This window comes from Pseudovirgaria hyperparasitica, assembly GCF_010093815.1.
Source record: "Pseudovirgaria hyperparasitica strain CBS 121739 unplaced genomic scaffold EJ05scaffold_1, whole genome shotgun sequence".
Taxonomy (NCBI): Eukaryota; Fungi; Ascomycota; class Dothideomycetes; order Acrospermales; family Acrospermaceae; genus Pseudovirgaria; species Pseudovirgaria hyperparasitica.
The window spans coordinates 2,030,122-2,057,626 of record NW_022985549.1 but is presented as its reverse complement, the minus strand read 5'-3'; the positions used below and the strand labels follow the sequence as shown (position 1 = coordinate 2,057,626).

Sequence of the window (27,505 nt, the reverse complement as noted above, 5' to 3'; positions counted from 1 at the left end):
TTGATTATACTATTCGCTTGATTCCGCTGTCCAGCTTTTTTGATCCCACTACCATCCACGAGAGGCACGAACTAGCACACCTGATCTCCCATATCATCCGAACCGTATAGACACCTTCCTTCTTTATTTACTACCAAGATTCAGGTTTATCAAATTTGTTACCTTGACGAAACTGTTAACTTCATCTGTTTCGACAGATCTGACTATACACGCCTCAGCAGCATTTTCAAGTCAACTTCTCTTTACTTCAGCTTTTCTACAACAACAAGTCAAGAAATACAGACATACACACAGACTTACCAGAGTCTCTCAGAAGCCCCTAGTCAGACTCTCGGACTGTACCCGAGCGTCTCGCTGGACTTTCGGCCTGTCAGGGCGCGTCTTTGCCTGGGGTGACTATAGCCGGGTGGTGGCCTGCGCTGAAAGACTAACAGGGGAGCTCCTACTTCTAAGACCATCACGGACTGTTGTCAAATCGATACAGTTGCTCGGGTTGCTCGTCGCACTCACACCAGACTCTCAGAACGCCTTCCAAGATCGCTGCGTCGACGTTGTGTGGTCTCGCCTCTTGCATCTGACGGAGATTCTCAACTGCATGACATTCGCTTCTCTGGCCTGCTTGATCACTCTCTTTCATTACACCTTTCGATCTACGGCATTCTTAGCTCCTTGATAATCGGTATGGCGGGGTATGGATATCCACCGTACAACTACAATCCGTACTATCCTATCCAAAACGATCACCAGAGCTTGTCTCAAGGCATCCCAGAGGCCTATATACCGAATCATCAGCTCCTCCAGTCGTCATCAGCGGATAGTCTACATGGGTCTTACGTCGGATACGACGACGCAACTCAAACAATTCTTCCGGCTCAAGCTGGTCAAGTTCGGATCCGAAGACGACAATCGACGGGCAATGAACACGTCAAACACCGTCGAACTCGGAGCGGTTGCTTCACTTGCAGAAGCAGAAGGGTCAAGGTAGGTTATTAGAATGTCAAATTGCATCGAATCCAGGCTAATTACCACAGTGTGACGAAGGTCATCCAACGTGTGATCGTTCGTGACCATCTTCCTAATTCATGAATCAAGTGCTGACACGGACATGGCAGGCTGCAAGAAAGGCAATAGAGAATGTGTTTATCCAGAGCCCACACCAGCCGGTAAATCGGGAAAGTCCAGTAAAGTCAAGGGTTTCGTAGAAAACCTCTCTTCTGGTGAGGAAGATGTGATGGTAGAGAGCAATGATGGACTACCTACCATTCCAGACGATGGAGAGGAGGATGTCACTGTCAAGCCCGAAAGCGCCGTGGATAGTAAATTTTCCCCCGAAAGTCAATCGCAGTCTCGAGAGAACTCCTACCCTCCTTCACTCACGGCAGACGAAGGGCCATCACCATCAACTGAGAACTCGGGCCAGCCACCTTCGAAACGGCCCGTACCATCTAGACAACAGAGCCGACAAACTGTCAAGGTTACCGGAGATCCTGAGCCTGATGGTGAAATAACCTCCGACATGCGTTTCTATCTTGATTACTACAAGAACAACATAACCTGCCATCACTACGCAATGAAATATGATGCGGAGCACTTCTATACAAAGACTCTACTCGAGATGACTCAGAAGAATGCTGCTCTTCTCTATGCCATAGTCGGTTTCGCTGCATACCACCATACACTTGGCAAACCAAATGGTAAGTTAGCAGGCTTTCTCAAATACTATCATGAGTCTGTCAGTTGTCTTCGTACCTCGATACAGAAAAAGCATACACATACCATTGCTACACTTTGGACCGTCTTACAATTGGCAAGCATTGAGGCAAGTGACGGGCGTTGGCGTTTTCTTTTTTTGGGATATCTTGACTAACAAGCTTCAGGAGGTCCTTGGAGACTGGGGCAACTTAAAGGGCCACATCAACGCCGCGCGACACATACTGACTACTCTTTACACTCCCGTGGAAATGCAGAAGTCAAACTCACTTCGGAAAACGCTCCAGTGGTATGTCCGCTTTGACCTATTCTTGGCTTTGCAGACCGCGACGAGAACTAGTTTAGGGCATGAGTGGCTGGTCGCACAACATGAGTGGCTGGCTGCAAAAGCCATTGAAAAGCCGGACGATATCGCAGTACTGTACGAAGAGCGCTTCGCTTACTCACGACTACTAGCTGGCGAATATGCCATCCTTTTCGACAAGGATCAGCCTCGTGACAGACCGGCTCATGAATTCGAGAGCAAAGTTGCTGACCTTATGCAAAAGTTTGCCAGGTGGCCTTCAGAACTGAACCCTACGTTGACAGATCCTCGATATCTGATCAATAAGTTCTCAGGGGTACCAGCTTTGAACACGGAGATTGTAGATCCTTACGAGCCTAGGATTCTTTACGGGCCGGAGCGATGGGTTACGAACCTCATTATGATTGACATTTGGGCTATAGAACTCATGTTTCACATGGCCTTGTCGCAAATGACAGGGGTCCCAACCAAGAATCTCGAACTTATCGACAAAGCCTACAAGTCGGCCCAGCTTTTCGAAGCCATAGAACTGTATCCGGGAGCTCCTTTAGGTGCAATCATTGATGCGCAAGCAAGCTTTGCGCTTGGATGCTTGCTCCTAGATGAAGATGAACGTACTAAGATGTGGTGCCGTCAGAAATTGGCCACGATCGAGATGAACGGGTGCGTAACACTGACTCCCTCGCCTCCATATCGCAGAATCTTTTGACTGAATGATTGCACAGATACATATACCCAAGGGGATTCCGTGAGAGGATGACTGCTATCTGGGGAACGGACATGACCGCCTGGTGGCTTCCTGACGTCGAGACCTGTCCACCCATCATAAAAGAGCTTCGCAACTTTACGGCCGAGCGTAATTCCGTGACCAGCGAGGACCTTGAAACTCTACAGGGTGTCTTTGGCAATCTTAGGCTGACAAGTTCGCGCAAGAGGGGGAAGCAAGCAAACAATTTTGGTTACGATGGTGTGGCATCGCCAGAGTTCACATTTGGAAGTGAGGGATCGAGTGAGCCTGCATTCGAGGACAGTCCTCTCAGATGGGACCACTCGGCCGATGGTTACACTGGCAACTAGGGAGATGATCTTGCCAATAAATAAAAGGCCACACACTCTGTCTATACCACCAAGACACGTCACTTTAGTACCATCCGGGGACTATTTCATTCTGTCTTTCGTTACGGAGCGATCATCAGAACGATTGAAGCATCACTGCGCCTCGGAATTACCTTTGCGACTATACTATGCGACACACTTATCACGGCATTTTAACGACATGAACGGTGAGCGAGAATTGCGTCGACGAGCACAATGGACCATTGTATTATTACTGTTTCTTGAACATACCCCCCCTTTATTTTCTTCCATCTTCCACCTTCACCTATACACTGTATTATCTGCATGATGGAGACCCATCTTCATGTTATCTTCGGTCACATCAAAATGCATAACATGCGGAACATCGGACCGCGCGGCCCGGCGAGGCAAAGGCTTGATTTGAGCCAGAAATTACGGCTAAAGGGGAACAACAGGTCTTGCGATCAACTTTTAACATTCAATGCATAATTTTATCCAATTCTCTCATTATCTTTTTCCACCATACCCTGGTATTGCCGCGTGGATCTGGGACCGTCTGTGCACTTTTCTTTTGGCTAATATCTTCAGGGCGCTTTACCCGTCGCATGAAATTCGTCAAATTGCAAGTGCACAGTCCACCCACCACAACCAGAACGGGCTGTCATACCTTCGATACATATTCCAAATACAGACTGAGGACGCTTTGACGCAATATTTCTGATGACGCAAGCCTATACTTACCAGCTCATCTCTCATATGCATGCCATACCACTCGCCCCATCGTTCCCAATAGTATCATCGACAACATCATCGCAATCTTCTCGACTCAGCATACACATTCAATGACACCACTACGTCTCCACATTCTGTCTTCCTCTATATCTCTATCTCCGCGCAAACCTGAACCGTAAACAACCCTTTTCCTCCCCCTCCCTTGCTCCATTGCACTATATCCCATCCCATCCCTTTCCTTAGAACTACCACCCCCCCGCCCAAACCCCCGAAACCCCTTACTTCCTCCCGCACCCTCCACCGGCTCGTCTCGTCCATCCCAGACCCTCACTCCATCCTCTTTCCCTATCCCCCCTCCCCCACAATGAAACTGCCTATCTATTTATCTAAACCCTCCCAATCATCCTCATCCCTATTCTAGCACTAAGTAACTACTCCAACTCATCTAAATAATTCAACTAATCTGAACCCAAACAAAACCACCACCCATCCCATCACCTATGCACCTATGCACCTATCCGCCATACTCATACTCATACCCATAAACATACCCACATACCCATCCAAAAAAATAAACATCCATGTGCATACAAACTCCCGCATAAACACCCCCACCATCATACCCTGACACATTGAACACAGCCATACATCCAAATCCAGTCATCGTATGATACATGATACATGATACATGATCTTAGTCATGGTGCTAGTGCCCTCTGCGCAGTTTGGAAGTATTGAAGATGTTAAAAGTAGCATGTATACTACGTTATATATGCTTTTATATGTGGGCAACGGAGCTGGATAAGGGGAAAAAAGAGGGAGAAGAAAGAAGGCGAGGTGGGGGATTTGGGGCGGGGGGGAATTATAGGGGGATGTGGATGAGGAGATTTGGATTGGGATTTGGGAATGGGTAGTTGGTAGGTAGGTAGGTAGGTAGTAGGATAGGGAAGGATTGAGGGATTAGGGTTGAGGGAGGAGGGCTGGATGTTTGTGTGTGTTTAGTTCGGATTATGAGTGTGTGTTTTGACGAACGGATGGACGAGTACAGCAACACACTAGTAAACAAGTACCCAAGTAAACAAATAAATAAAATCTCGCCTTTGAACACACTCCTTGAATATCGGCCTAACCAACACTCCCATACACCTCCCTCCTCCCCCTCCTCTTCACCTTCCCGCAAGCCTCAAGCCTCAAGCCTCAAACTCACATCTACACATCTACACATCTACACATCTACACATCTACACATCTCCACATCTACACAGCTACACATCTACACATGTCCACAGTACCCCAAACCCAAAGCACATTCCTAACCCCAATCACCCAACCCAGATGAACCCACAGACAGCCACAAACGAACATCGCAACCTTCAAAGCCAGCCACAACCCGCACTCCCGCAACCACCCGCAACCACTCCCACACCCACAGCAGCCCCAGGAACCGAATTACGACGAAAGGCGTATATACATATGCAGAGAAATTGGATAATACTCAGGGGGCTTTATGGTAGTGGTAGTAGTGGTGGTCGTGCAGAAGTGGTACTTCTCTCCCCTTTCCCTTTGCCCCCTGCCGGAGGAGAGGGGAGGGGGGACCAACGAAACCAAGGAAGTGTCAGACACCAGACAGGGGATGGATACATGGGGGCAGGGCAGGGTGAGACGGCAGGCGTCACACACACACACACACACACACGCCCGTAAAACATTGACACCGGCGTGGGGAAGGGGGACAGAGCATCTACACATAGTAGGTAAACGTATACGACGCAGGGTGATAAGACGGACGACGGACATAGCGCTGCGTTTCCCACTCTCTCGTTAGATAGCTGTGTTCTGTTAGACTCGGACGAGGCGGTAGTAATAGGCAAGCAGCGCAAGTCATGGTGGACGACGGACAAGGTTATCCAGGGGGAGGGGGATTCGGGATTACAAGAGTCCGCTATAGACAAGCTATACAACACATTCCCTGGAGTCTGCGGCAAGGGGAACCTAGTATATACCAAGTATATTGTACTACAGGACAAGGGGGCGAGGCATGGACTAAGTAGTTCATGATGACAAGCAGGAAACAATAGACGCAGGTGCACTTAGTCGATCAATCAATCAATCAATCAATCAGTAAGCCCAACAGTAGAGAGGAAGGGATAGTATAGAGAAATGAAAAGCCTGGGGTCAGCCGCCACAGGACGGAAATGAAAGGGCAATCCTGATCCTAGGCCTGCGTCTCGGAGCACTCCGACCGCTGGAGGGCAAATCGGAAACGGACCTGAGTACTGGGCTCCGAGCCGTGCTGATTCATCGTATGTATGAGTGGACGCTGGGCGATGGAGTTGTTCATGCCCCTTCACGGCTCTTGCGGTAGCTGGCCTGATATTGTGTAAGAATGTATGTTAGCGGTCTATTCTTTCTATATGTGTGGACTAGCGAACAACTGGAAAGCTATGACGCAGAGGACTAGGTGGAGAAAGTCTGGGCACGACCAACCTCCTGCTCGACTTGCAGCTGGTCCACGACGGGTGCCAGTTCAGAGAGTATCTCGTAGGCCTTCTTGTGGTACTCGAGCTGAGCAGCGATGAGATCTGCGAGGTTGCGGAGTGGCTCGGGGGTGTCTAGGACCTATTCGACTGTGATTAGTTCCAATACGCCTGAGGACTTCACTGATTACTCACGTTCTTCATGACACCCACAGCCTCCTCAGTCTGAGCAACAAATTCATCCTCGGCTTGCTCAATCTGTGCCCGCGCCTCGTCGCTCAGCTGCGATTCATCCAAATGATCCTCCTTCTTCTGGCCTGGCAGAGCGAAGCCTACACCTTTGGCCCGTGCCTTGACAGCATCAAGATTCAGTCGCGCATTCTCGACGCTTTTCCTTGCGCGTTGCGCAAACATCAGGTTTGTGTTCAAGGTGGTGCTCCAGCCGGCCAAGAATCGGCTCTGTATCTGAGCATCTTGTGCGAGGCGTGCCTCACCGACCTTCTCGGATGCAACAGCGTACTTCTCAAGTGCCGTACCAAGAGGGTCTTCGCCAGCACCACTGTGATCGGCCGCAAGAACTGTGGAGCTGTTGAGAGATGCGCGAGCGAGGGCATGCGAGAACGTCTTTGGCTGAGGCTTTGCGGAGGGAGGGGCTGTCAAAGCGGCTTGGGCCTCAGCGGGTGAAGTGGCATTGGAGAGGAGGTTGACCTTCTCGGAGACAGTGCGTCCAAGGTCATTGAAGGATTCCCGGAGATTCGTTGGGTAGTCATATGCTTCATGAGTATATTGGGAGCTGTAGCGGCGAGGTCAGGGCTTGTTCCGCGCATGAAAGGACGTCCAGTTGAAGAAATACATACGTCACAGCAAGCATCTTCTGGTGGACTGCCTTGAGAGCATCAACTCTCTTTTCAAGATCGATGTAATCCGGGGGGAGCTGCGTCTGCATCGATATGCAATTAGCAATCACATGCAGCCCACCTTGGATGCTGAGGTCCTTTCAGGAATCCATACCTTATCTTCTGATTGACCCATCTGTTCCTTCAGGTATTGTTGCGTCCTTCCAGCCCATGGCGTGAACGACGCCCTAAATAGACACCAGATCAGCATTAGATCACGATAAGGAGGCTGAGAGCTCCGACATGTCGCAAGCCGCTGCTGCTAGCTGTGATTAGAAGGGGAGCGTACGAGATGTTCTTGCCGAAAGCTTGAAACTTGTCCATGATTGCTGTCGGAGTCGTGAGTGCGACAGAGGAATGGCTATAGAGCTGTTGTGTTATGTTGGTGTCTAGATCAACGTTCTGTCTCCTTGAGAGCTTTGGTGTTGACCTGGCCCCACTTCTTTAGCGCGGCGCGGCTGTGGTATGGTGTTAGGTAGGTACCGATCCTTGTAGCAAGCCCGAAATAAAAATAACCTGACCCTGCATGTCAGAAGGGCCATAAAAGTAACGTTGCAATGTCATAGGGTTCAATTCAATTAAATCGTTTGAGTGTAGAAAAGTCATAAAATAGCTTTGTCGCAAGGAACTTTCGAGCATGTTCGAAAAACCTATACTAATGAGGAGGCGGGGTATATCAATTGAAATATGAATGCTCAGGAAGCTTGATGTTGGAGGCGCTTTGCCAGCATGTACAAGGCAGAGCAAAAAGTGAGCGCTATTCAAATATTTGAATGAGATATCAGTCAGCTCGGGGCTCTACCAATCGTACACCCATCCTGAATTCTGTTCCATAAACTCCTGACATGCGTGACGTAAAGCAATATTAGGCCTCAGGTCATTGATCGTGAGAATCTCACGGGTAAGGGGATCAGTTGCGCTCCTCTTCAGATGCTCAATTATCGTGGCTCGTTCATATGAATTACCATTTTTGGTAATTACGGCTACCAGCACAGTCAGCGGTGCCGTTGCTAGACATCCTTTTGCCTCGACTTACGGTCATGCATAATTTCAAACGTTATCGGGTCAATCAGCCAGTCAGGCACCTCCCTAATTGCTAGCTCTTTCGGATTTGATATTGCAAACGCTGTTTGTAGGTCACCCATTCGATTCGAAGCGTTTTTCTCGATATCAGCTCTCTCTTCTGATGCCTCAATTTTACCCACCCCACCTTTTGCTACCCTCTCGTCTAGTTCGTCAAGGTCTCGCTTCTTGTCGATCTCGAGCTTCTGCATGAGATCCCCAAGTACTACGCTTCGTCTTCGTAGCCGGTCGCGTTCACGAATTTCCCATTTCGCCTTCTTGCATCGTAGGACAAGCGCCGATATGGTCTGGGCGTTGTTGGTCTGCTGTTTGGAACGACTACACATCTCGTACGCCATGAGCGCGGAAGACAAGGCTTCATTAGGATGATTTATGGAGATTTGAGCTTGGGCTGAGAACAGCTGTTAGTTGGGTCTTCCTTGACGTAAGGACAACGTTCTTGTCCTGGTAGCACTCGCGAAATGGACTTTTGTCTCTTTGCCAGAGCCCCCGCGGATCTCATACATGTTGCGTAGATCTCACTGGGACAGCGTAATCACAGCCGTTCCACAAGAGGAGAGGAGATTCATGGCGATCAGAGAAGCTCATAGTAGTCCTAAGTTGCATGGACTAGAATGTGCCCTTGAGAGCAATCATCGCGTATGCTCATGAAGAATACCCATCCTTGCAGACCCTGGATGAAGAATGTACATACCCAGGTAGAAGTACGCCTTCATGTTCTCCTGCATAAGCTCTATACTCCTGAGACAATCATCTATCGCATCTCTCCAACTCTCCAGCTTAAGCCTCGAGTTTGCGCGGTTGGTATAAAGCAGAGGATTACTGCTGTTCTTCTGTATAGCCTGGGAGTATAACGTCTCGGCTGATGCCCACTCGCCCTTCTTGAAATAGGCATTTCCCTTCTCTTTGAGTTCTTCTGCCTGCCACGACATATTGGATCCAGTGGCTAGGAGCGGAGGCCGTCAACAGTAAGGCTGGGTCGAAGAGCGTGCGAAGTCGTGTATCGGTATGGAAGCGAGCAGGTTGAATCTCACTATTGGAAAATGTAAACTCTGACCGTTCCCTTGTGTTCATTCCTCACAAAATGCTATTACTGAAGTAGTGTTATGCAAGGACGTGATACTCAGCTACACATGCTGTCGAATCGCGTGAATGGAAGGTTCTAGGCGAAAGCCAGGAGGGCCGCCGCATCCATATATTCGTCAGCCATTATGTTGGGCTTTATTGTACCAGGCATTGCTAGCATGATCGTAGGACATAGTTTCCATATCAAACAGGTAAATTTTATTGTTGAAACTTGAATTTCAAAAGTCAAGGTCCCCGGTTGACGTAGCCCATTCCAAAGTGCGCCAATCGATACGACTTGTGGCTCATGCGTTATAAGCTCAATGAACTCTACCAATCTCTGCAGGGATCTATTCTATACGCTCCTCATTTGATTTCTTGTTTACAAGAATCCTATTCTATAAAGCTGCAGGTTATTATGTGGCGGCTAGAATACCTTGGCCCCCCCTCACGCGCCACTTTTTTATCAAGGGCGCAACTTCTTCACTCTCACGAGTAGGACATTCTGAACGACATCAAGAATGTCATCCGGAGATATCGATACTCCGATCCATACCTATCATTGCCTTTGCACAAACCTCTTGTTCGCAAGCACAACCGCAGCATCGGCTTTGCCTACACGTTCGAATTCCCTCGACAGCGCACTCATCTTACCGCTACCCGCTTCTCCACCCAAAAGTGAGGAGACCACCCATTATGCTATACTTCTCTCGACCACTGTCACCGCAAAACTGCAAGTGATAACGAAGAGTGACGGGTTCGAAAAGCGTTGGATACAGCGATGTGGAAGGTGCAAAGTAGTCATTGCATATCAGCTTGACTGGACGCATTGGGGCACAGAAGCAGGAGAGAGACATGGTCGAAGGCATGATGTCATGTTTTTATTACCGGGTGGTTTCATGGATACGAAAGATATGATTGTCGGCAAGGACATGACGCAGGAGGTGCGATTGGGAGTGGAAACCTGACCGCTAGCATTGTTTTGAATACAAGACAACACTAGCTGGTTTTGTGAGGTCTGAAAGCGCAGAGAACCAAAAGAAACATTCTGCATGCGGCTGCCACATCATAGTCCTCCTATATGGAGCTACGAACTGGACAAAAGGAACGGAGAGGATACTAGCTCAAAACACGAGGGTAGGAGGCGGAGGTAGTGCAGTGAAGCAGCTATTGATGTATGCTGCAGGTTTGTATTCCACTAGCTACTGCGCCAACGGAGGAAAGCGCATCATGCCATCAAGACATAGAGACCCATTATTCATGACAACCAAACCCATGGGCCAAACGCCTGCATACCCCGAATAATGCTTGTTACCAAAGACCGATAATGCTCAACCCTTCCTATCAATTCTTACTGATGTTCGAGCTTAATTGTCGAGGACTACTCGTACGAGATCTGAGAATATGTTAGTGCGTGCCGTGATGCGCATAGCGTTGGAGTATATGATAAAACATGCCCGCATAATTGATCTCTCCACTGCTGGTGTCCACAGCCTTGAGGAGTTCATCCACCTCGTCGTCGCTCATCTTCTCGCCCAGGTTTGTAAGGATATATCTGAGTTGCCCAACTCCAATGAAACCTGTGCCATCTTTGTCGAAAACCTGGAAGCCGCGGCAGTACTGGTCTGGGTCACCAGGGTCACGGAAGCCGCCCGGGCGATTTAGAATTTTGGAGAAAGAGTCGAAGTCGACTGTTGATATCCGTTAGCAAGGTCCTCTAACTAGCACATAATGCCTCACAGTCTCCGCCAATGCTCTTTTCCAAGTCTTTGATCTCTGACAACGTAGGATTTTGTCCACAGGCTCTCAAAAGATCACCGAGACTGTCAAGCGCAACGCGACCGTTGCCGCGTTTGTCAAAAAGCTGAAACGCCTCTTTGTAGTTGGTGGAAGCCTGCGCGGATGTTTGTGAGTTTTCGTACATTGACATTGTGCGCACAAGTGAGACGGAAGAGTAGAACTGGAGATGGCAATCGTGTTTGTACTGTAGGAAGAGCGAAGTGTAGATGTGCGTAGTGAGGACTCGTCGTGATGTTGCCAGGAGAAGGGCTGAGGTTGAGTTGTTGATTCGGGCCGTCAGGAGAAGCCATGGGCACGCCGCGCTCGCGGAAGGGGCTTCTTAGGGAAAGGACGGAACATACCATGGTCTATTATGTGAGAGCTGACTTTCTCAGTATTTCACCACTTGAAAGAGTATATGGAGTTGACAGAATATGGAAAGTGACTTCTGAAGCAGTGAGTCCGACCTTTTGGTGTTTTCTGCGCTGAGACCAATTTGCGATCGGATCTCGTTCTCGTTGCTATGGTTTCGACTGGGTACTACTAGCGCGCACTCCACCAGATGAATCCTTATCGCTCGATAAGACTGAGGGACCTGGCTACTTTACTTATGGGATCATGGATATAATTTTTTTTAATTCACGACAATATCAGTATCATATAACTGTGATTTAAATATCTGTTGCTGATAAGAGAAGAATTCTTCTACTGAAATGCATCGAACCGCCACAACACCGACGACAAGTACCTTTCACGATATGGCCGCACGTCCTAATGCTTTGCACATCTCTTCGTCTATCAGCTCTTGATTCTAGTAGTCTCCTATCAAACAAGCTGGATATTAGATGTAGATAGCATAACATGGTCAGGATGTGGCGATACCTGGGGTCGGACTGGACACACAATGCTAAATGCCGAAGCATATCGAATGATGATTCATCCTCGACGTTGTCGAACTCGTTTCACAGATAGATTAGTACGCCTCTGTGTTTGGTTCTGCACTCAGGAAGCTGAGGATTATAATGCGTCCTTTTGTAGGGCTGCACACCGTTCTGGGGCCATAAGTTAGGTGTTAGGTCACGCAGCCCACTCACGCATATCTTTTGGCTCAGTCGCGTCCAATATCGTACGCCATCTCACTTGCCAACCAAGAGGCTTCCTTGTTCATTTCCTCTGTGCTCCGGGGCTTCCTACTCTCGTCTGAGTCAGGCGCAGGGAATTTGCTTCTCTCCCGGGTAGACCCAGTGACCACGCCGGCGTCTCTTTCCTTCAAGCTCAACGACAAATCACCATGCTCGCTCTCCATCATGGAGTAGATGGCGTCATTGCCTCCCTTCGCATCGAGATCCCCTCTGGATCTCGGTATTATATGTGCGTGCACGTGTGGCACGCTCTGGCCAGCGTCTGCACCGTCCTGTATCGCGATATTGAGAGACGTTGCGTGGAAGACGCGCTCGATCATGCGCGACACGCGCTGGACAGTCTGAAAGAGGTCGTGAACTTCTTCCGGTTGAAGATCGTTGAAACGTGGGACGACGCGGATCGGGGATACTAGCACATGACCTGGAAGTAAAGGCTTCAGATTGACAAGAGCGAATGAGAGAGGAGTGATGTGGAAGACCTGGGGTTATTAGAAACATTTGGAGTGACCATTGCGTCGATTTGTATACGTACCTGGTTAGTCACCAGGAACGACCCAAAATGGATTGGCTTTGGTATAGTGAGAGGCGGCATTTTCTATGTGGGAATACGTGCGCGTTGCATGAAGCTTGAGAAATTCCATGATTGGAATGCCCACCAATTGTTTGAAGTTTAGACTAGTAAACGGAAACATTCCGCACACCTATCAAGTCTTCACCAAACAATTTCTAACACCTTGTCGCTGCGTCTCAACGTGAACAACGGCTTTTCTAGTGGATTGATTTAATGTTCTCCGATACATACGTTATGATTATAGAATTCTATCACCTTTTTATACGCTGTGAACAGCTTGCGTGGAAAATGTGCTCTATGGATCAGAGTCCAGGCCAAGATGCTTATGGATCAAGCTGATCAGATGTTCTGCATGGTCTTCATCGAGTGAAGATAACATCGTTTCGACTCCAGTCATCTCCTGTCCAATCTCACCCATACCTCGCTCAAGCTTCTGTAGCCTAGCATTTTGGACAGGATTCTCCAAGTGAACAGTCTTGTATCTACTGTTGCTGTATGCAGATGCTAAAAGCCTTGTCATCTCCCCGTTCGCAGAGTCCATGGTCTCACCTATGATCTGTGCGAGATTTGATTGTACTGATTCATGGTAGTCCTCCAACCGATCCTGTCGCTCACTGGTAGCTTGAGACATTGCAGTCCTTACGTCAACTCCATGTCCTACAGTGAGAGAGATGTCGAGGTTCTGAAGCATCCTTGCGATTGCATTTGGTACTTGTGCCGCCTGTTTGGGTAGGAAATTGGGGGTTAATGGGAAACTCGAAGACCGCCGATGTGATTTGGTGATGGGTTGCTCTGGGACTGGTTTCTCTAGTGCCAACGTCTTTTCAAAATGAGCGACAGCCTTGTTGTAAGCCATGAGGTGATTCATATGGAGACTACTTTGCTCCAGGCGGTTGCACATGAACTCCAGAGAAGACGAGATCTGCTTTCATCAGGACAGAGCCAAGATTTGTGACAGGAAATACTTACATATTGTAACCACGACTGTTGAGTGTCGATTTTGGAGGTTACCAGGCTCTGGCTATGTTTGACAATGGGCTCCTGAATCTCATAGTTGACCACCATTTCAGCAACAGAGGCAACCTCAGATCGTAGAGTCTTTAGCTCATCTTGGAGAGCTCTTTGCTCAGACAAAGCTTCTTCCTGGCTTACGTTGAGGCTCTCGGTGCGCTTGGGCTTTGCAGCATTTGAAGTGAAGGTCACATCAATACGAGCTTTTACTTCAGCCTCTCGAAGTCTAGCTAGTGACTGGCACCATCGATCTATCTGAGCCAAATCCTGCCTCTCATTTGAATTGGTTTCGAGGATCTGTATGACTTTGGATAGACGAGCCATGGTACGATCGTCGGAGTTCAACTGCTCTGTGGCAGAGCTCAGTAAGGGATGAACAACATTTTCAACATCACGTTGAGCTGTGGATAGCCGAGAGCTAGCTGTAGACACAAGATCTTCGACCTGGGAGTTCCAATCAACGATGTTCATTGCTCCAACTTGCATCATAAGAGATGCAACTCACATCTATGTTCAGCTGTGATTTTTCATCACCTCGACGTCGGGATCGATCCGCGCGAGATCGTGCAGACGTCGCGCTTGCCCGTGACTCAGCCCTGATAGAGTTCAACGCATCGCGCTGCGACTCTAGAACTCTGCATTGCTCTTCGATGGCGGTAGTGGAACTCTGCAATGATTTCAAGGCTTCACTAATTTCATCATCTGAGAGAGCTGGAAGCTTTGAAAGCGATGCGCTGTTGATTGAGACACTCTTCTTGGGGATTTTACGAAATCTTGACACAATCAATTAATGTCCCACCTTTACAGCGGTACACTCACAGATCGAGCTCTTCTGCTGTCAACAAGGTGCTTCTGTCGAGATATTCGTCAACCCATGCAATAACTTTGTCTCTCGTTTGAGCGGATTCAAATGCCCACGATACATCATCTTCAATCAGCGGTATACCTCGCTCTTTCAAGACTTTGAGTAAATGAATCTCAGCATCTGACTTCATGCTGATATGAGGGGCTGAAGTTGTGGAACGAATTGGAGATCGATCTTACCTATTTGATAACGCCGAAGCCTAAATGGGAGTTGGCGCGGGCGCGTCCCGTCGCGTCTAGTCGCGTCTTCCCATCCATATCACTTAATGACCTAAGCATAGCCCGTTATAACCTTACTGCCAGTGCACTTTCTTATGTTCCCACGCATATCTTACTTTACAATGGCACCAGCAACAATTGTCGAGTCTGAATCTCCCATGGATACAGTCAATATCGCGGCGCCTGAGAGGAGTAATATAAACCAATTAAAGCATGAAGAACACCAATACCTCGACCTCATCCGCGATATCTTAGATACGGGCGAACATCGACCTGACCGAACAGGCACTGGCACACGGTCAATATTTGCCCCTCCACAATTGAAGTTCTCTCTTTCAAAGCCATCATCCGACCCTTCAAACCCTACGCTGATCCTCCCGCTCCTGACCACCAAGCGTGTCTTCCTCAAGGCTGTTGTAGAAGAGCTGCTATGGTTCGTTGCGGGATCAACACACTCAAAAACGTTAGCTGAAAAAGGCATAAAGATCTGGGATGGCAATGGAAGTCGGGCATACTTGGACTCGGTCGGGCTCGGCCACAGAGAAGAAGGAGATCTCGGACCCGTATACGGCTTTCAATGGCGACATTTTGGCGCTGATTACACAGATGCTCACGCTGATTATGCTGGGCAAGGCGTGGACCAGCTTGCCGACGTCATTGACAAGATTAAAAACAAGCCGTACGACAGGAGGATCATTCTCACCGCCTGGAACCCCGCCGATTTGAAGAAAATGGCTTTACCGCCCTGTCATATGTTCGCTCAATTCTACGTTTCCTACCCTGGGACCACCACAGCGACTTCAGACAAGCCAAGAGGACATCTTCACTGTCTCCTCTACCAACGGTCCTGCGATATGGGGCTTGGCGTGCCGTTTAACATTGCGTCGTATGCACTCCTCACGCACATGATTGCTCACGTATGCGATCTGACGCCAGGGATTTTTACGCACACTATGGGCGACTCGCATATCTATCTCGATCATGTAGACGCATTGAAAGTCCAGCTGGAACGGGAACCTCGCGACTTCCCGACGCTGCACATTCGACGAGACGCAGGAGGAAGTATTGATGGCTGGGAGGCAGAGGATTTTGAAGTCAAGGACTATAATCCGCACAAGACGATAAAAATGACAATGTCGGTATAGGGCGAATTCACGTGCACGTTTATGTATGCGGCGTCCAAAGGTCGCTTGTGAGAAATTATGGATGGCTCCTATCGAGACCTTGGGAGGTAGGTATACGGTGGCATATACCCCATACTATATTCATGATCAAATATCAAATGAGATCTTATCATTAGCCGAGATGTTTGATGTCCTCCGACGATTGCTACAGTGAATCTTTTTCTAAACAGGAATGGCTTGATACAAGTAGACAAAAGAACACTATACATTAAATAAAAATCTATTATTCTCGTCTATCTGAGAGTGTCCAATGCTATGCACAAGGAAATCATCCATTACCCCTATTCATCCTCCCGTGGCCCAATGATCTCCAAAAACACCTGATCCAGTGTCGCCCTCCCGACGCTATAATACTCAATTCCAACATCTCTCCCCTCTCGCTCTAACACCTCAAACAGACTCCCCGCACCAGCTTTCTCGTTCTCGACCCTCAGCCTGATCTGTCCATGCATCATCTGGCCCTGTACCCTCGCACCCGGGATCTTCGCCGCAACCCACCTCGCCACATTCTCCATTTCCTTCTTACTCACCGTGCTTGCATTGTACAATACAAGGTGAACATACCAGCCACCACCATATCGATGCCTTAGCTCGTCTGTCGTACCCACGGCAAGCATGCGCCCCGCCATAATGCCCGCCCGTGTCGCAAGCGCATCTGCCTCCTCCATACTATGCGTCGTAATCAGCAGCGCACGCCCCTTACTGACAGCGCTCAGCGTGCGCCACATCACCCGCTTCGCCGCCGCATCCATGCCGCTGCTCGGCTCATCAAGCAGCAACACGCTCGGATTGCCCATCATGGCGATCGCGAGGGAGAGCTTGCGCTGGTTCCCGCCCGAGAGCTTGGCGGCCATACGTTGGGTATATGGCATTAGTCCGACGGCGCGCACAATTGTGTCGACGTTGCGCTGGACGTCCGCTTTGGGTACGCCACGCACGCGCGCGTAGAAGGCGAGGTGTTCCGTGACGGTCATGGTGTCCATGGCGTCGAATTGTGGACACACGCCTAGATGGAGGCGCGCCTTGGCTCTGTGTTTCGAGATGGAGGTGTTCTCGACCAGGATATCACCGTTGCGGTAGGAGGGAGTGATGTCGCCGCGGATCAGGGAGATGGTGGTAGATTTACCGGCACCGTTAGGGCCAAGAAGCGCGAAGACTTCAGAGTGTGCGATGCCGAAAGTTACGTCGTCAACGGCGAGCAAGTTACGGCCGAAATGTTTGGAGACGTGGTTGACTTTCAGAGGGAGGTCGATTGTTTCGAGGCGTGAAGCTTCGGTAGCTACAGAGGGATCTTTGGTGTCGAGAGCTGAGTCGGATTCAGAGTCAGCTGTAGCTGGAGCTTTCTTCTTCAGCCAGTTGAGACCGAAGGATGAGCCGCTGTCCCACCAGATGAGAAAGCCGAGGAGCACAGCGATTTGGATTATTAGGTACAGAATGGGCCCGCCGTAGATTGTGATGGTGCCTGGGTATGATTCTGTGGTATTATCCGACGTACAGAGCAGTTGGAACTGGTTCAAGCTCAGGAGTAAGATTTGCAGCAGCGTGCCTGCGGGGGTGATGATGTTCCAAGCAAAGTTGCCAATAGTGAGGTTTGTCGGAATATCAATCGCATCTGTAAAGACGGTAATACAAAGGACGATGACAAAGTACAATAAGAACATGCTGCATTGCAAACCAACTGTGACAGCGAAAGCAGCCAACTGAGATGTCGCGAACAGGGATACGATATATGCAATCAGTGCCGATGCGATACCATATAGCCAGAACCCGACGAACATGTAGCCGGGACCATACCAGACACTGCTGGCGCCGACAAAGATGCCGACTGTGATGGCAGCGACGACTGTGACAAAGAGCGTGTCAAAGAGCAGGTATGCAAGCCAAAGGGGTGCAGCACGTATACCATTGCTGTAGTGCAATGCACGAACTTTGCGTATCCTCTCCGCTGCTGGGTAGAGCGCGAGGAAGCCGGGGAAAGCGCACATAGCCAAGCCAAAATACAGAATCAATTGTAAAGTGTCACCCGCTGTTGGCGCAAACGGCACGGCTAGCGTCTGATAATCGGTCCAGATTTGGCTACCAGCTAGGACGTTGTCTAGTACATTCAGCGTGATCGTTGTGAAGTAAATCTCTTCATCGCCTTCGAAAGCGAAAGTCGGCGTGTCTCCGAGGAAGAATCCACCAGGCTTGACGTGGGAGAAGTTGGTAGCAATGTAATCCTGGAACTCCTGTAACGTGTTGACAATGGCAAAGTTCGATTCATTCAGTCCAGTAATCGCTGTTAGGTTAGAAAGAAGAGAAGTCACCCTATCTGGAGGTCCTATTGGCATCACAGTAGTCTCGTTGAGTCGCCCAGTGAGGACTGCAAAGGGAAAACCTGTGACCGGCGGGTTACTTGATGCTGCTCCAGGATCACAGCTAAGTCCGTTGAAACCCTGGAGAAACAAAGTAACAAGACCGGCGGCAATGATCGGCAGAAGAAGAACGACGACATACGGAAAGAAATTGCGTTGGAGGATGATGAACCGCTTCCGGAACAGGACCTTGCCTTGAGCAAACATACTGAGGCCTGAGCCGGAGGTTATATCCAAAGCATTATGCTCCTCATGCTTTGTGGACGCCTCAGAAGAGGAGAGCGTTGGGTCATCTGCGGATTTGGGCATGTCCAAGTCACCAGCGTCTTCGTTGACTTGAGTAGCGTTCTGATCGCCAAAACTCTCCTTAACTTCCTCGGCGAGCTTTAGGAAGACATCTTCAATCGAAGGTCCGGTCACCTGATAATCTGTAAACCCTTGTGTCTCAATATGTGCAACGAATGCAGCTGCATCTGCAGATGTTGGCATTTGATAAACAGTCTTCTCGCCAAGGACTCGGCTTCGCAAGCCAGATATTGCCATGTCACCAGTGCTGACATTGAAGCTGTGGTCAAGATAGATTCGGTAACCTCCACCGAGATGATGTTTAAGTTCAGCAGCGGAGCCTTCAGCTTTCAAGTTACCCTTGGAAAGAATAGCTATACGGTCAGCCAAAACATCTGCTTCGTCCAAGAAGTGAGTGGTCAAGATCATAGTTCTGATACCACGTTCAGCCATCAATATATCCCAGATCTTCCGTCGTGAAACGGGGTCTAGGCCAGAGCTGATTTCGTCAATGGCACATACTTTGCTGCCACCAGTAAACATCATTGCGAGCTGAAGTTTCCTCTTTTGACCACCAGAAAGAGTCTTAGACCGGGCCTTGAATTTGTGACCAAGGTCGACTGAAGAAGCCAAGTCATTATTCTGCTGCTTTGTATCAAACCCGGTGCTACTCTTGAGGCGATTGAAAATGCGGATGTGTTCTTCAACTGTCAAGTCGTCCCACATTACGTTCTTTTGCGGACAGTACCCAAGACCCCCGGTACCATCAACTTTGATTGATCCGCCATTGAAATTACTCAATCCAGTGACGGCATTCAGGGTCGTCGATTTGCCACTACCGTTAGCGCCCAGCAACGCAAGGATGTTTCCGGTGCGGGCCGAAATAGTGAGATTGTTGACAGCAATCACTGTCTCAGGAGGTTGAGTCCGGAATATGTTTGCTGTCCATTGGCGCCAATTGCTCGGCACATAGTGCTTGGAGAAATTCGACAGCTCTACAGCATGAGGTGAGTCTTCGTCCATGTGCAGTGACCTTCGCTTGTCCGCGGTCCCATAAAGCCATCTTTCAGTGAAAGCAGCTAGGACAGGATATATGACAAATTGGGCTCCCATGAAAATGAAGAAGGTGTACCCATGGACTTCGAAAGTGGATCTGCCATGTGCAGGCGCAAATTCGTCTAACTTTGTGGGCCGAGCATCACCTTCAAATCGGGCTTGGTAGATGATGAAAAAGACATAGTTCATCGGAGGGAAGATCAGGCTCAACACCAAGACTGCTCCATAAGACTCGATCCGAGCGACTTGAGCAACGATTGCGAGCACGACTGTAAAGAGAGTGACCGTGATGCCAGATAATTGGGCCTTGCGAAAAAGGGAACCACCAAAGATGGAGAAGCTCGTAAGAGCAAGCCCGGTGAGGATATGAAATAGAAGTGATATGGCGACACTGCTCTCGGGAAAGACCAGTACAGCAAGAATTATGCCCATAATAATCCAGCCTGGTAAGTAAATGATGTCAAAAGCGAGGTGGAGCGATAACAGTCGTGCCCATTGGGTATGCCAGGTCTTCGTGTTTGGAACCATTGCTTCAATCAGCTGAGATATGCCTAGTTCTCGTTCAGAAGCCATATGTCCCGTCAATTGATAAGTGACGCCACATACTCCCACGTAGAAGGCCAGACCAAAGATTGTTATGAGACTATTCATAAATAAGTTCTGTATAGAGCGTGCTCTCTGCTCATCGGTCCGCGAAGTGAAAACATATTGGTCAATGTTAGCCGGGAATGTCGTGCCATTGGTACCGATAATTGAGGAATCGATGGCATGCTGGAGTGGGAGGAGATACAGCTGCGCCTCATTGTCGCTCTGGTCGACGAATATAGATGCACCAAAAGCGCCATCGGCCCGAACTGTATAGTTCCAGAATCCTGTACCCTCGCTTGGAGACCCATGGAAGACGACAGCACCATAGCAGATCGAAGCTCCACGTAGTGAGCTGCGGCAGACCTCTAGGAGGTCCGAGTTTGCTCCCACGACGGTAGCTTCTTTGCCATTCATTCGCACTTGATTTGCCACATCATTGATAACTCCTTCTATTTGACCTCCCGTGAAGCCATTATTGACAAATGCGACAGTGGTCCTACTGTCGCCAGCAGCGGCGAAGGCGTCCGGCAATGACCGAAGAGGTGACGGCGAGCCGACTCCAAACTCTGCTGGGGGTATGAAAAAGTTCTTTGAGTAACTAACGAAGAACATCTATGATTTATGAGCCATAATACTGAGTCGTCTATAACACAACTTACAAAAATGATAGGAGCTATGAATGCGCGAATGGGCGTAGTTAGCCATGCGCGCACCAGTACAATTAACAAGTTCTTGACCGTCAAGGTCCATACTTGACTGAAGAAACCAGCCATGATGGAATACAACGGATTTCGGTGACACCTGTCTACATCTGTACCAGGGAGGATAATATCAGGTCCGAGAGCGCGGCAAGACGTCAAACGGGACGACGACAAAGCATGAGGCAAAAGTTATACAAGATATGGCTATGAAAGAAATATATACAAGACATAACGCGCGGCTCACGTCACGACGAATGGCAAAAGCGCAGCAGAGATAGCGCAGGTAGGGCTCACTTGGCTTTGCCACAAGAGCGAGAGAGAGATGGGATTTGGATGGAGAATAGCAGAACTGGCCTAGAAAAACGCGTCTTGGAGTGTCTTGGGGGAGGGGAAGGTCCCGTCATAGACTTTAGAGTTCACCTCAGGCATGAATTGTTTAGATCCCTTCGGTTATCCCTAAACTCCGCCTCCGGTTCGCTTGCACTGGCCCCGGCCGTCCGATGTTTCCGCTACGAATTCGGGCTGTTCTTGCTGGTTCATTGTCTTCATGTCTACGTACATACTACTCAGTAGCACGTTTATAACCTCTTGATAGATTTACCTATTTGTGTTCTTCAACCGCTTCTCGAGGGCTTCATCATCGTAGTATACCATAATTACCATTTCCACCAAGTATACCATAAGCGAACGATGTCTTAGCGTCTCGGGAGCTTGTCCAGCCGTACTAATATCGATGCCTACGATTTGCCTTCACTGTAGTCAGATGCTCAGGCCGTTTCGTCTCCTGTCTATTTTGCTGTCAATCTCTACAGGCTCCTGTTGTGCGCTGTGGTGACCTTGATACCGAGGATGTCTGCCTTCAGTCTCGACAAGACTGCAATTCCCCAGCTCATGTCTTTCATAGTCTCCTAGCTCAACGACTCGTGAGTTCGAGGGTCTCCCAAGGCTGTCACTTCTGACTTGCGCCTTAGCCAGCTTGACGCGTCTTCGCGCATATAAGACGGCGAGCCCTGCTAACACCACAGCAGCAACGCACCCTGCAGCAATTCCAATAATTTTTCCTGTAGACAAGCCACTATGTTGTGATAGATCAAGGGATGACTCAGGTCCAGGTTGCGCAATACTGTCTGTTGCAGACGCTGGAAAAGATGTCGTGTGTCCTGTCGCCACTGGCATCTACGCAAGTCAGATTTGCATAGCATGTTCAATCTCAACGACGTACATTCGTGATTGGGGTTTGATAAACTCTATCATCAATATTCGCGACCGACTTGAACTGCCAATGCTGTCCAGGCCGATCCGTTCCCTGTCCAGTGGCAGCTTCCTCAAAATAAACCGGATTGCCAACATGCACATCCACATTGAACCTCGATCCATTCAACACATTCTGGATTTTATAGTCATTCCCACCATCCCATTTCTCGATCATCCATTTCTGTTCATCGCTTCCATTTGCTTCGCTCAAGCACGGCTGCGACGGAAGATTCTGCTTGTCTCTGGGAAACCAGCATGTGCTAAGCTGTTTATTTAACGTCGTCGCGCGGTACCGAATCTGAAATTTCCCATCGTCAAGGCGGAGGAATTGCCAATGTTCGTGTCTATCCTTGTGATACGGCCACACTTTGACAGGATGCGCATTGACGGCTTGCAAGGACGAATTGAAGTTCACGCGCCGTTCCGTGAGATGGTACCACACGTTGGGATCGAGGTCCGCCATCTGACCACGGTAGCAAAAGACCTTCGTGTAGAAGTTCCATCGAACTGGAGCAGCATGATGACGGTTGAGTTATTTGTAGCTTGTCCAACAGGCAATTAAGTGGTCCTGCATATGATCCACTGCTAAATCATGCAATCAGAAGCCCAGATACACCACCTCTGAGACGCTTCGGCCCTTTTCGGTTGATCTTGGCTTGTGCTCCATGGTTCGTTCATGGATGATGAACCAGCGCTTCCTATGGCGACTTGTCTCGTCTCTTCGAATTGTCATTGTTACCTTCATCTCAAGAGATGTCTTCCTTTGCTTCAAATATGCTCATCCAATCTATCACCATGTAAGAACCTGAGATCCATCCGGATGCCCATTTCGACTGGTAATATAGTCACACATGCCGACGAAACACAATCTCAAAGCCATGGATACCCTTCCAAGTGGTATTAGACCCTGCACCCCGTCTTCCCTACTGGGCATACATAGATGCACGAGGCTGAGGAACCTCTAGTTCCGTATTACGCTTAGTCTCATGTTCTATTTCCACGTCGCACTTTCGTCTGTCAAACCTTGACAAGCTAGTGTAATGACATACACAATATAGGGCTGAACCTTTGGGTAGTAGAGGAAGAGATTCGAGGTGGAATCTCCTGCTCAATCGTACCTTTGTGCTAACAATCCCATTCTGCTGTTTTACCGTGGTACAATTCCGTCTGACGTGCGTTGTGGATGCGTGATGATGCCTCAGGCCACAATGCTAAACACACCCGCACAGCCTTCTTCCAAAGAATGCTGCTGCCTAAATCCATGACACCCTTCTCACCCTACAGCTATTGTTTCATCATCTCGCCACCCATAAAGCGTCGACCTATGACTTCAGGAAACAAGGCAGAAGGTGACGTCAAATTGCTGAATGCACTGCGGAATCACGATCCATACAGTATCTCATGACATTGCGTGGGCCCTGCCTGTAATGCTCGTTTCATCGTCACGCGCAGTTTCAGAAGTCTTCCGATGCTCTCTAAAACGGTCTTCATGGTGTATCTATTGAGCTTCGAGCCACAAGCATCATCACCCTGTTCATGAACTCAGTCGGAAAGGGTTTATAACGAGGCATTGTATGCTGACATAGAGGGCTCTTGCCAAGGGAGGCCTGCAGAAGCTGGCATGCCACGTCAGACAGTTGACCAATTGAGTCTCGCACTTCAGCTCTCATCAAGTCAGCTATTCCTTTTTTGCTGTGTTGAATCGCCCTGTTACTCCACACCTTCTCTCAGTACCATCTGTACAAGTCTGACAATGTCCACTATCCATCATACTTTCCCTCTCACAAGCTGCTCGCGGATTGGTCAACTGCCCTGCTCTACCAGAATTTTCCCACCATTGTCCATTAGTGAATCTCGCTCTACTTATCAGAGATCATCCAACGTTTATACTCTGCCTTAGCCTACTTGGCCTGGTCACTCCCAATTCTTTCTTTGTGTATTGCTGGTCGGACCCATGAAAGGTCAAGTATGAGTCAACAAGAACCACTCCTTTCGAATGTAGAGCATACCATGACGCCGGTTCTGGACGATGCTATGTGGCTGAACGAATACATTGTCGGTGGAAGCTATCACACCAGTGATTCAAATGTTCAGGGTGAGGTCAGGCACATTCTGGATTGGCATACAACATCGCCGCCTGCCATTGAAGAGAATTTGAACGCTGCTCAGAGCTCTGCCAACTGGTGTACAAATGTTTCAGAAGGCATTGTTACATCCACTGTTGCTTCAATGCCTGGTCTCGAAGGCGGTGCAGAACCTGCACCGAAGCACACCAAAGTCAAATCGGTGAAGAGATCCCGGAGACATAATAATCACAGCCCCCTGAGACTCACGAGCCCTTCAATCAGCTTGCGGCATGAACGCACGGTTCCATCGAAAAAGCGTCGATCTTCTTTCTTGCCAGCCCAAACAGCTGCTCTACAAGATTGGCTAAAGGCCCACAGAGAATGCCCGTACCCTACTGCTCAGGACAGACTTCGTTTAGCCAAGTCAACTTCTCTCAGTGTGGACCAAGTCAATCGATGGTTCACGAACAGGAGAGCTCGTCACACTGAGCCACATCGATTACTTTTACCGCAAGGTCAACAGCACTTGGAAAAGAGCCCCTTAGAAGCATATCTGTCGTCTCCGATGGAGAATGAAGCAGTGGAGGAGTCGACAATACGAAATGCTAGTCAAAGTCCTGAATACTACAGTCATTGCTTCCAAATGGGGCGATCCGATTCTTGTCTATCTGCAGGGGACGTATCATCATATCTTGACCCTTCCTCATCTTCCCACACACCGCAGAATACATTCTATAACATCCGCAAGCAAGGTCGGAAGCGACCAATCTGGAGTCCACCTACAATAACCGGAAGTGAATCCAAAAGAAACAAGCCTCCACCAACATCTGCGCCTTCGATGTCAGTTGAAAATGCAGAAGCAGTATTTTGGTGTACATTCGCTGGCTGCCATGTACGACTCACAAGCAAGACTTGGAAACGACACGAAGAGACTAAGCACGCCCCGCGACATCGCTGGACCTGCATGCTACAGGGATTCCGGGTGCAAAGTAGTTTGACAGGGTCAGCAATTTGTGCGTTTTGTGGTCTGACTGAACCTCAAGACACTCATGCATTTGCATGCAGTCGTATATCGGAATGTCAGAAACGGAAAAATTGCGAGAGGACTTTTGCACGGAAAGACCATCTGAAGCAGCACTTGAAGAACTTCCATCACTCCCGATTCGATAAGAGTATGGAGTGCTGGAAAATAGACGCTGACCCATCGGAGACCCATTGGACTTGTGGATTCTGTGGTGAGTTGTTATATGGATGGAATGCACGTGCCCTACATATCAGCAAGCATTTTCGCGATCAGAACTGCCACATTAAAGACTGGGACGTCGATCGCTTCAACAATCCCGAGTCCCAACACGCCTGTACAACCTCCTTTGTCGATGAAACATTCAAGTACCCATATCCTGCTTCAGTACCGTCCGGTTTCTCTTCCAAAACTGCACGCCCTGATCTCTTCCTCCATATACCGGATATGATCAACCCTACATCTCCTTCTCCCGTCGACGCCTACCCAGATACTATAATTACTCCGACCGATCCCATAACCTTACCTCCACCAGGTCTCCAGACTCCCCTCCGTGAACCTTCAGCCTTCAGCGACGGCATGCAGTCACCCAGCTCATATCCGCAACAATGGGCCACAACATCTCCAACCCCCTTCATAACTTTTACGTCCGACGATCCGTCTGGCCAGAACAAGCGCCCTCTTGCTCATGTCTCGCCTGTCGTTATCCCACCGCAAGGGCTTCAGTCACGCGACTACGCTCGTCTTGAACAACGCGTCTTCGCCCTTGAAGCTGAACTTCAGCTCGTGCGCCGCCAGCAGTCACAAACCCCTGAGCCCACTTTCGCAACACTGGCTGTACCACCTCCTACATATGGGCCTCGTCGGCGTAGGCATTCGAGATCTACGAGCCAGGAGGAGATTGGAGACGAGTTGAGAGTGTATAAATGTTCAGAGCCAAGCTGTCCAAGCCAGGCAGGGTTTCGATACCCGCTACAGTTGGTTAGACATGAGAGAGCTGCGCACCATGAGAGGCGGTGGCAGCACATAATGAGGATAGCGGAAGATGAGGTTCCGAGAGAGTAAATCCGGCATAAAGTAATGCGAGAAGTGCAGCAATGATATAATAGACATAGATTTCATAATTTCTAATCAATGTAACACAACAGACTTCCGGTATTGCAATTCGATTTCGCTACTGTCCCTTCATTAGTCCTTGCACACCGTCAGGGATTCCAATCCGCACTCACAACGAATACTAGATCCTCCACTCCCGTATAGCCCCTCGTTAGACCTCGAAGACGAGTCTTGTAACACATGGCAAGCTCTATGGCCTGTATTATAGGGAATCTTTCCGCTATCGTCTGGGAAGACCTAGTCACTTCACGTCAATATCTCGCAGCTGTGAGGCATCTGCCATAGACTGATTCTTCCACACTTAAGACCTACTAGCTATAGAGTCTATAATGTTATAATCTCGCCTTCTATTGTCATTCTATGTATTCAAGATAGTGAAGCTAAGCTATTTTGGGTGAGTACTTGAGAGCTAACATCTCCTAGTAAGAGAGTCGTCATGGGACTTGCGCCCCTCCACAGTGTTAGGAGTCTGTCGCATGAAAGACTATACTCACATGTCATCGGTCTATCTTGCTCTGTATGGGCCGTTCACACCAGAGTTTCAATGGTTTTGCCTTCACGCAAGGGAGCCTGAAGTGGGGCCAATGGTGTTGTCGCCGACCTCAAGAGGAAGCATGGCCACAGGGTTGGGCTTGGGTCATTCTAGCTTGGAAACATGTATCTGTAGATGATTGGCTATGTGATCTTGAGATTGGAAATAGTTATACCGTCGTCGAAGTTCTAGTGCGAAACAGGCACTGGAGAATTGTTGAGCCAGGCGCAAGGGCGGTAACAATAGATGCTGTGCACAGTTCGAGAAGACATATGCTGTCTTGTTCACTACCAATTTGTCGAACAGTACCTGAAATCGCACCTTGTGCTTTCAGTGCTGGTTCGCTTAGCAAAGCGGACGTGGACCCCGTATTTACGAGAAGTCTGTTGTTCCTACTCTTTCGGCCCAAGCAACTTAC

The 27,505-nt window shown here is 49.0% G+C and overlaps 13 protein-coding genes across 13 annotated transcripts; 5 read left to right on the top strand and 8 right to left on the bottom strand.

Moving 5' to 3' along the window:
- Nucleotides 1-823: 823 nt before the first annotated feature.
- EJ05DRAFT_495962 (uncharacterized protein) lies at nucleotides 824-3,091 on the top strand (the record flags this gene model as incomplete). Its single annotated transcript, XM_033746317.1, has 5 exons — nucleotides 824-981; nucleotides 1,032-1,051; nucleotides 1,113-1,732; nucleotides 1,878-2,677; nucleotides 2,740-3,091. The coding sequence occupies 5 exons, from the start codon at nucleotides 824-826 to the stop codon at nucleotides 3,089-3,091; spliced, it is 1,950 nt and encodes a 649-aa protein (XP_033605576.1).
- A 1,638-nt stretch (nucleotides 3,092-4,729) lies between these two features.
- Nucleotides 4,730-5,881, top strand: EJ05DRAFT_481961 (uncharacterized protein; the record flags this gene model as incomplete). Its single annotated transcript, XM_033745127.1, has 3 exons — nucleotides 4,730-4,740; nucleotides 5,113-5,480; nucleotides 5,667-5,881. 3 exons carry the CDS (start codon nucleotides 4,730-4,732, stop codon nucleotides 5,879-5,881), a joined length of 594 nt encoding a protein of 197 aa, XP_033605575.1.
- EJ05DRAFT_472059 (uncharacterized protein) lies at nucleotides 5,842-7,588 on the bottom strand. The gene is made up of 6 exons (XM_033743100.1): nucleotides 7,486-7,588; nucleotides 7,312-7,384; nucleotides 7,158-7,240; nucleotides 6,496-7,093; nucleotides 6,304-6,442; nucleotides 5,842-6,188 (listed from the first exon to the last, which is right to left on the bottom strand). Exons 1-6 carry the CDS (start codon nucleotides 7,518-7,520, stop codon nucleotides 5,938-5,940), a joined length of 1,179 nt encoding a protein of 392 aa, XP_033605574.1. The 5' UTR covers nucleotides 7,521-7,588; the 3' UTR covers nucleotides 5,842-5,937.
- A 406-nt stretch (nucleotides 7,589-7,994) lies between these two features.
- On the bottom strand, nucleotides 7,995-9,211 carry EJ05DRAFT_495960 (U-box-domain-containing protein; the record flags this gene model as incomplete). Its single annotated transcript, XM_033746316.1, has 3 exons — nucleotides 7,995-8,179; nucleotides 8,233-8,670; nucleotides 8,974-9,211. 3 exons carry the CDS (start codon nucleotides 9,209-9,211, stop codon nucleotides 7,995-7,997), a joined length of 861 nt encoding a protein of 286 aa, XP_033605573.1.
- Nucleotides 9,212-9,865: 654 nt separating this feature from the next.
- EJ05DRAFT_495959 (uncharacterized protein) lies at nucleotides 9,866-10,312 on the top strand (the record flags this gene model as incomplete). Its single annotated transcript, XM_033746315.1, has 1 exon — nucleotides 9,866-10,312. One exon carries the CDS (start codon nucleotides 9,866-9,868, stop codon nucleotides 10,310-10,312), a length of 447 nt encoding a protein of 148 aa, XP_033605572.1.
- Nucleotides 10,313-10,751: 439 nt separating this feature from the next.
- On the bottom strand, nucleotides 10,752-11,274 carry EJ05DRAFT_495958 (myosin regulatory protein light chain cdc4; the record flags this gene model as incomplete). Its single annotated transcript, XM_033746314.1, has 2 exons — nucleotides 10,752-11,035; nucleotides 11,085-11,274. The coding sequence occupies 2 exons, from the start codon at nucleotides 11,272-11,274 to the stop codon at nucleotides 10,752-10,754; spliced, it is 474 nt and encodes a 157-aa protein (XP_033605571.1).
- A 448-nt stretch (nucleotides 11,275-11,722) lies between these two features.
- Nucleotides 11,723-12,139, bottom strand: EJ05DRAFT_26224 (uncharacterized protein). Its single transcript, XM_033740272.1, has one exon. The coding sequence runs from the start codon at nucleotides 12,044-12,046 to the stop codon at nucleotides 11,795-11,797; it is 252 nt and encodes an 83-aa protein (XP_033605570.1). The 5' UTR covers nucleotides 12,047-12,139; the 3' UTR covers nucleotides 11,723-11,794.
- On the bottom strand, nucleotides 11,788-13,058 carry EJ05DRAFT_472055 (HIT-like protein). The gene is made up of 2 exons (XM_033743099.1): nucleotides 12,798-13,058; nucleotides 11,788-12,744 (listed from the first exon to the last, which is right to left on the bottom strand). The coding sequence occupies exons 1-2, from the start codon at nucleotides 12,855-12,857 to the stop codon at nucleotides 12,232-12,234; spliced, it is 573 nt and encodes a 190-aa protein (XP_033605569.1). The 5' UTR covers nucleotides 12,858-13,058; the 3' UTR covers nucleotides 11,788-12,231.
- Nucleotides 12,979-14,866, bottom strand: EJ05DRAFT_472054 (uncharacterized protein). Its single transcript, XM_033743098.1, has 4 exons — nucleotides 14,667-14,866; nucleotides 14,353-14,620; nucleotides 13,806-14,291; nucleotides 12,979-13,758 (listed from the first exon to the last, which is right to left on the bottom strand). Exons 1-4 carry the CDS (start codon nucleotides 14,840-14,842, stop codon nucleotides 13,132-13,134), a joined length of 1,557 nt encoding a protein of 518 aa, XP_033605568.1. The 5' UTR covers nucleotides 14,843-14,866; the 3' UTR covers nucleotides 12,979-13,131.
- Nucleotides 14,867-14,971: 105 nt separating this feature from the next.
- EJ05DRAFT_472053 (thymidylate synthase) lies at nucleotides 14,972-16,346 on the top strand. The gene has a single exon (XM_033743097.1). The coding sequence runs from the start codon at nucleotides 15,053-15,055 to the stop codon at nucleotides 16,073-16,075; it is 1,023 nt and encodes a 340-aa protein (XP_033605567.1). The 5' UTR covers nucleotides 14,972-15,052; the 3' UTR covers nucleotides 16,076-16,346.
- On the bottom strand, nucleotides 16,327-21,300 carry EJ05DRAFT_26137 (ATP-binding cassette sub-family A member 7). Its single transcript, XM_033740264.1, has 2 exons — nucleotides 21,057-21,300; nucleotides 16,327-21,009 (listed from the first exon to the last, which is right to left on the bottom strand). The coding sequence occupies exons 1-2, from the start codon at nucleotides 21,168-21,170 to the stop codon at nucleotides 16,396-16,398; spliced, it is 4,728 nt and encodes a 1,575-aa protein (XP_033605566.1). The 5' UTR covers nucleotides 21,171-21,300; the 3' UTR covers nucleotides 16,327-16,395.
- Nucleotides 21,301-21,764: 464 nt separating this feature from the next.
- EJ05DRAFT_26135 (uncharacterized protein) lies at nucleotides 21,765-23,045 on the bottom strand. The gene is made up of 2 exons (XM_033740263.1): nucleotides 22,321-23,045; nucleotides 21,765-22,274 (listed from the first exon to the last, which is right to left on the bottom strand). Exons 1-2 carry the CDS (start codon nucleotides 22,813-22,815, stop codon nucleotides 21,858-21,860), a joined length of 912 nt encoding a protein of 303 aa, XP_033605565.1. The 5' UTR covers nucleotides 22,816-23,045; the 3' UTR covers nucleotides 21,765-21,857.
- Nucleotides 23,046-24,320: 1,275 nt separating this feature from the next.
- Nucleotides 24,321-26,504, top strand: EJ05DRAFT_495952 (uncharacterized protein; the record flags this gene model as incomplete). Its single annotated transcript, XM_033746313.1, has 1 exon — nucleotides 24,321-26,504. The coding sequence occupies one exon, from the start codon at nucleotides 24,321-24,323 to the stop codon at nucleotides 26,502-26,504; it is 2,184 nt and encodes a 727-aa protein (XP_033605564.1).
- Nucleotides 26,505-27,505: the final 1,001 nt, after the last annotated feature.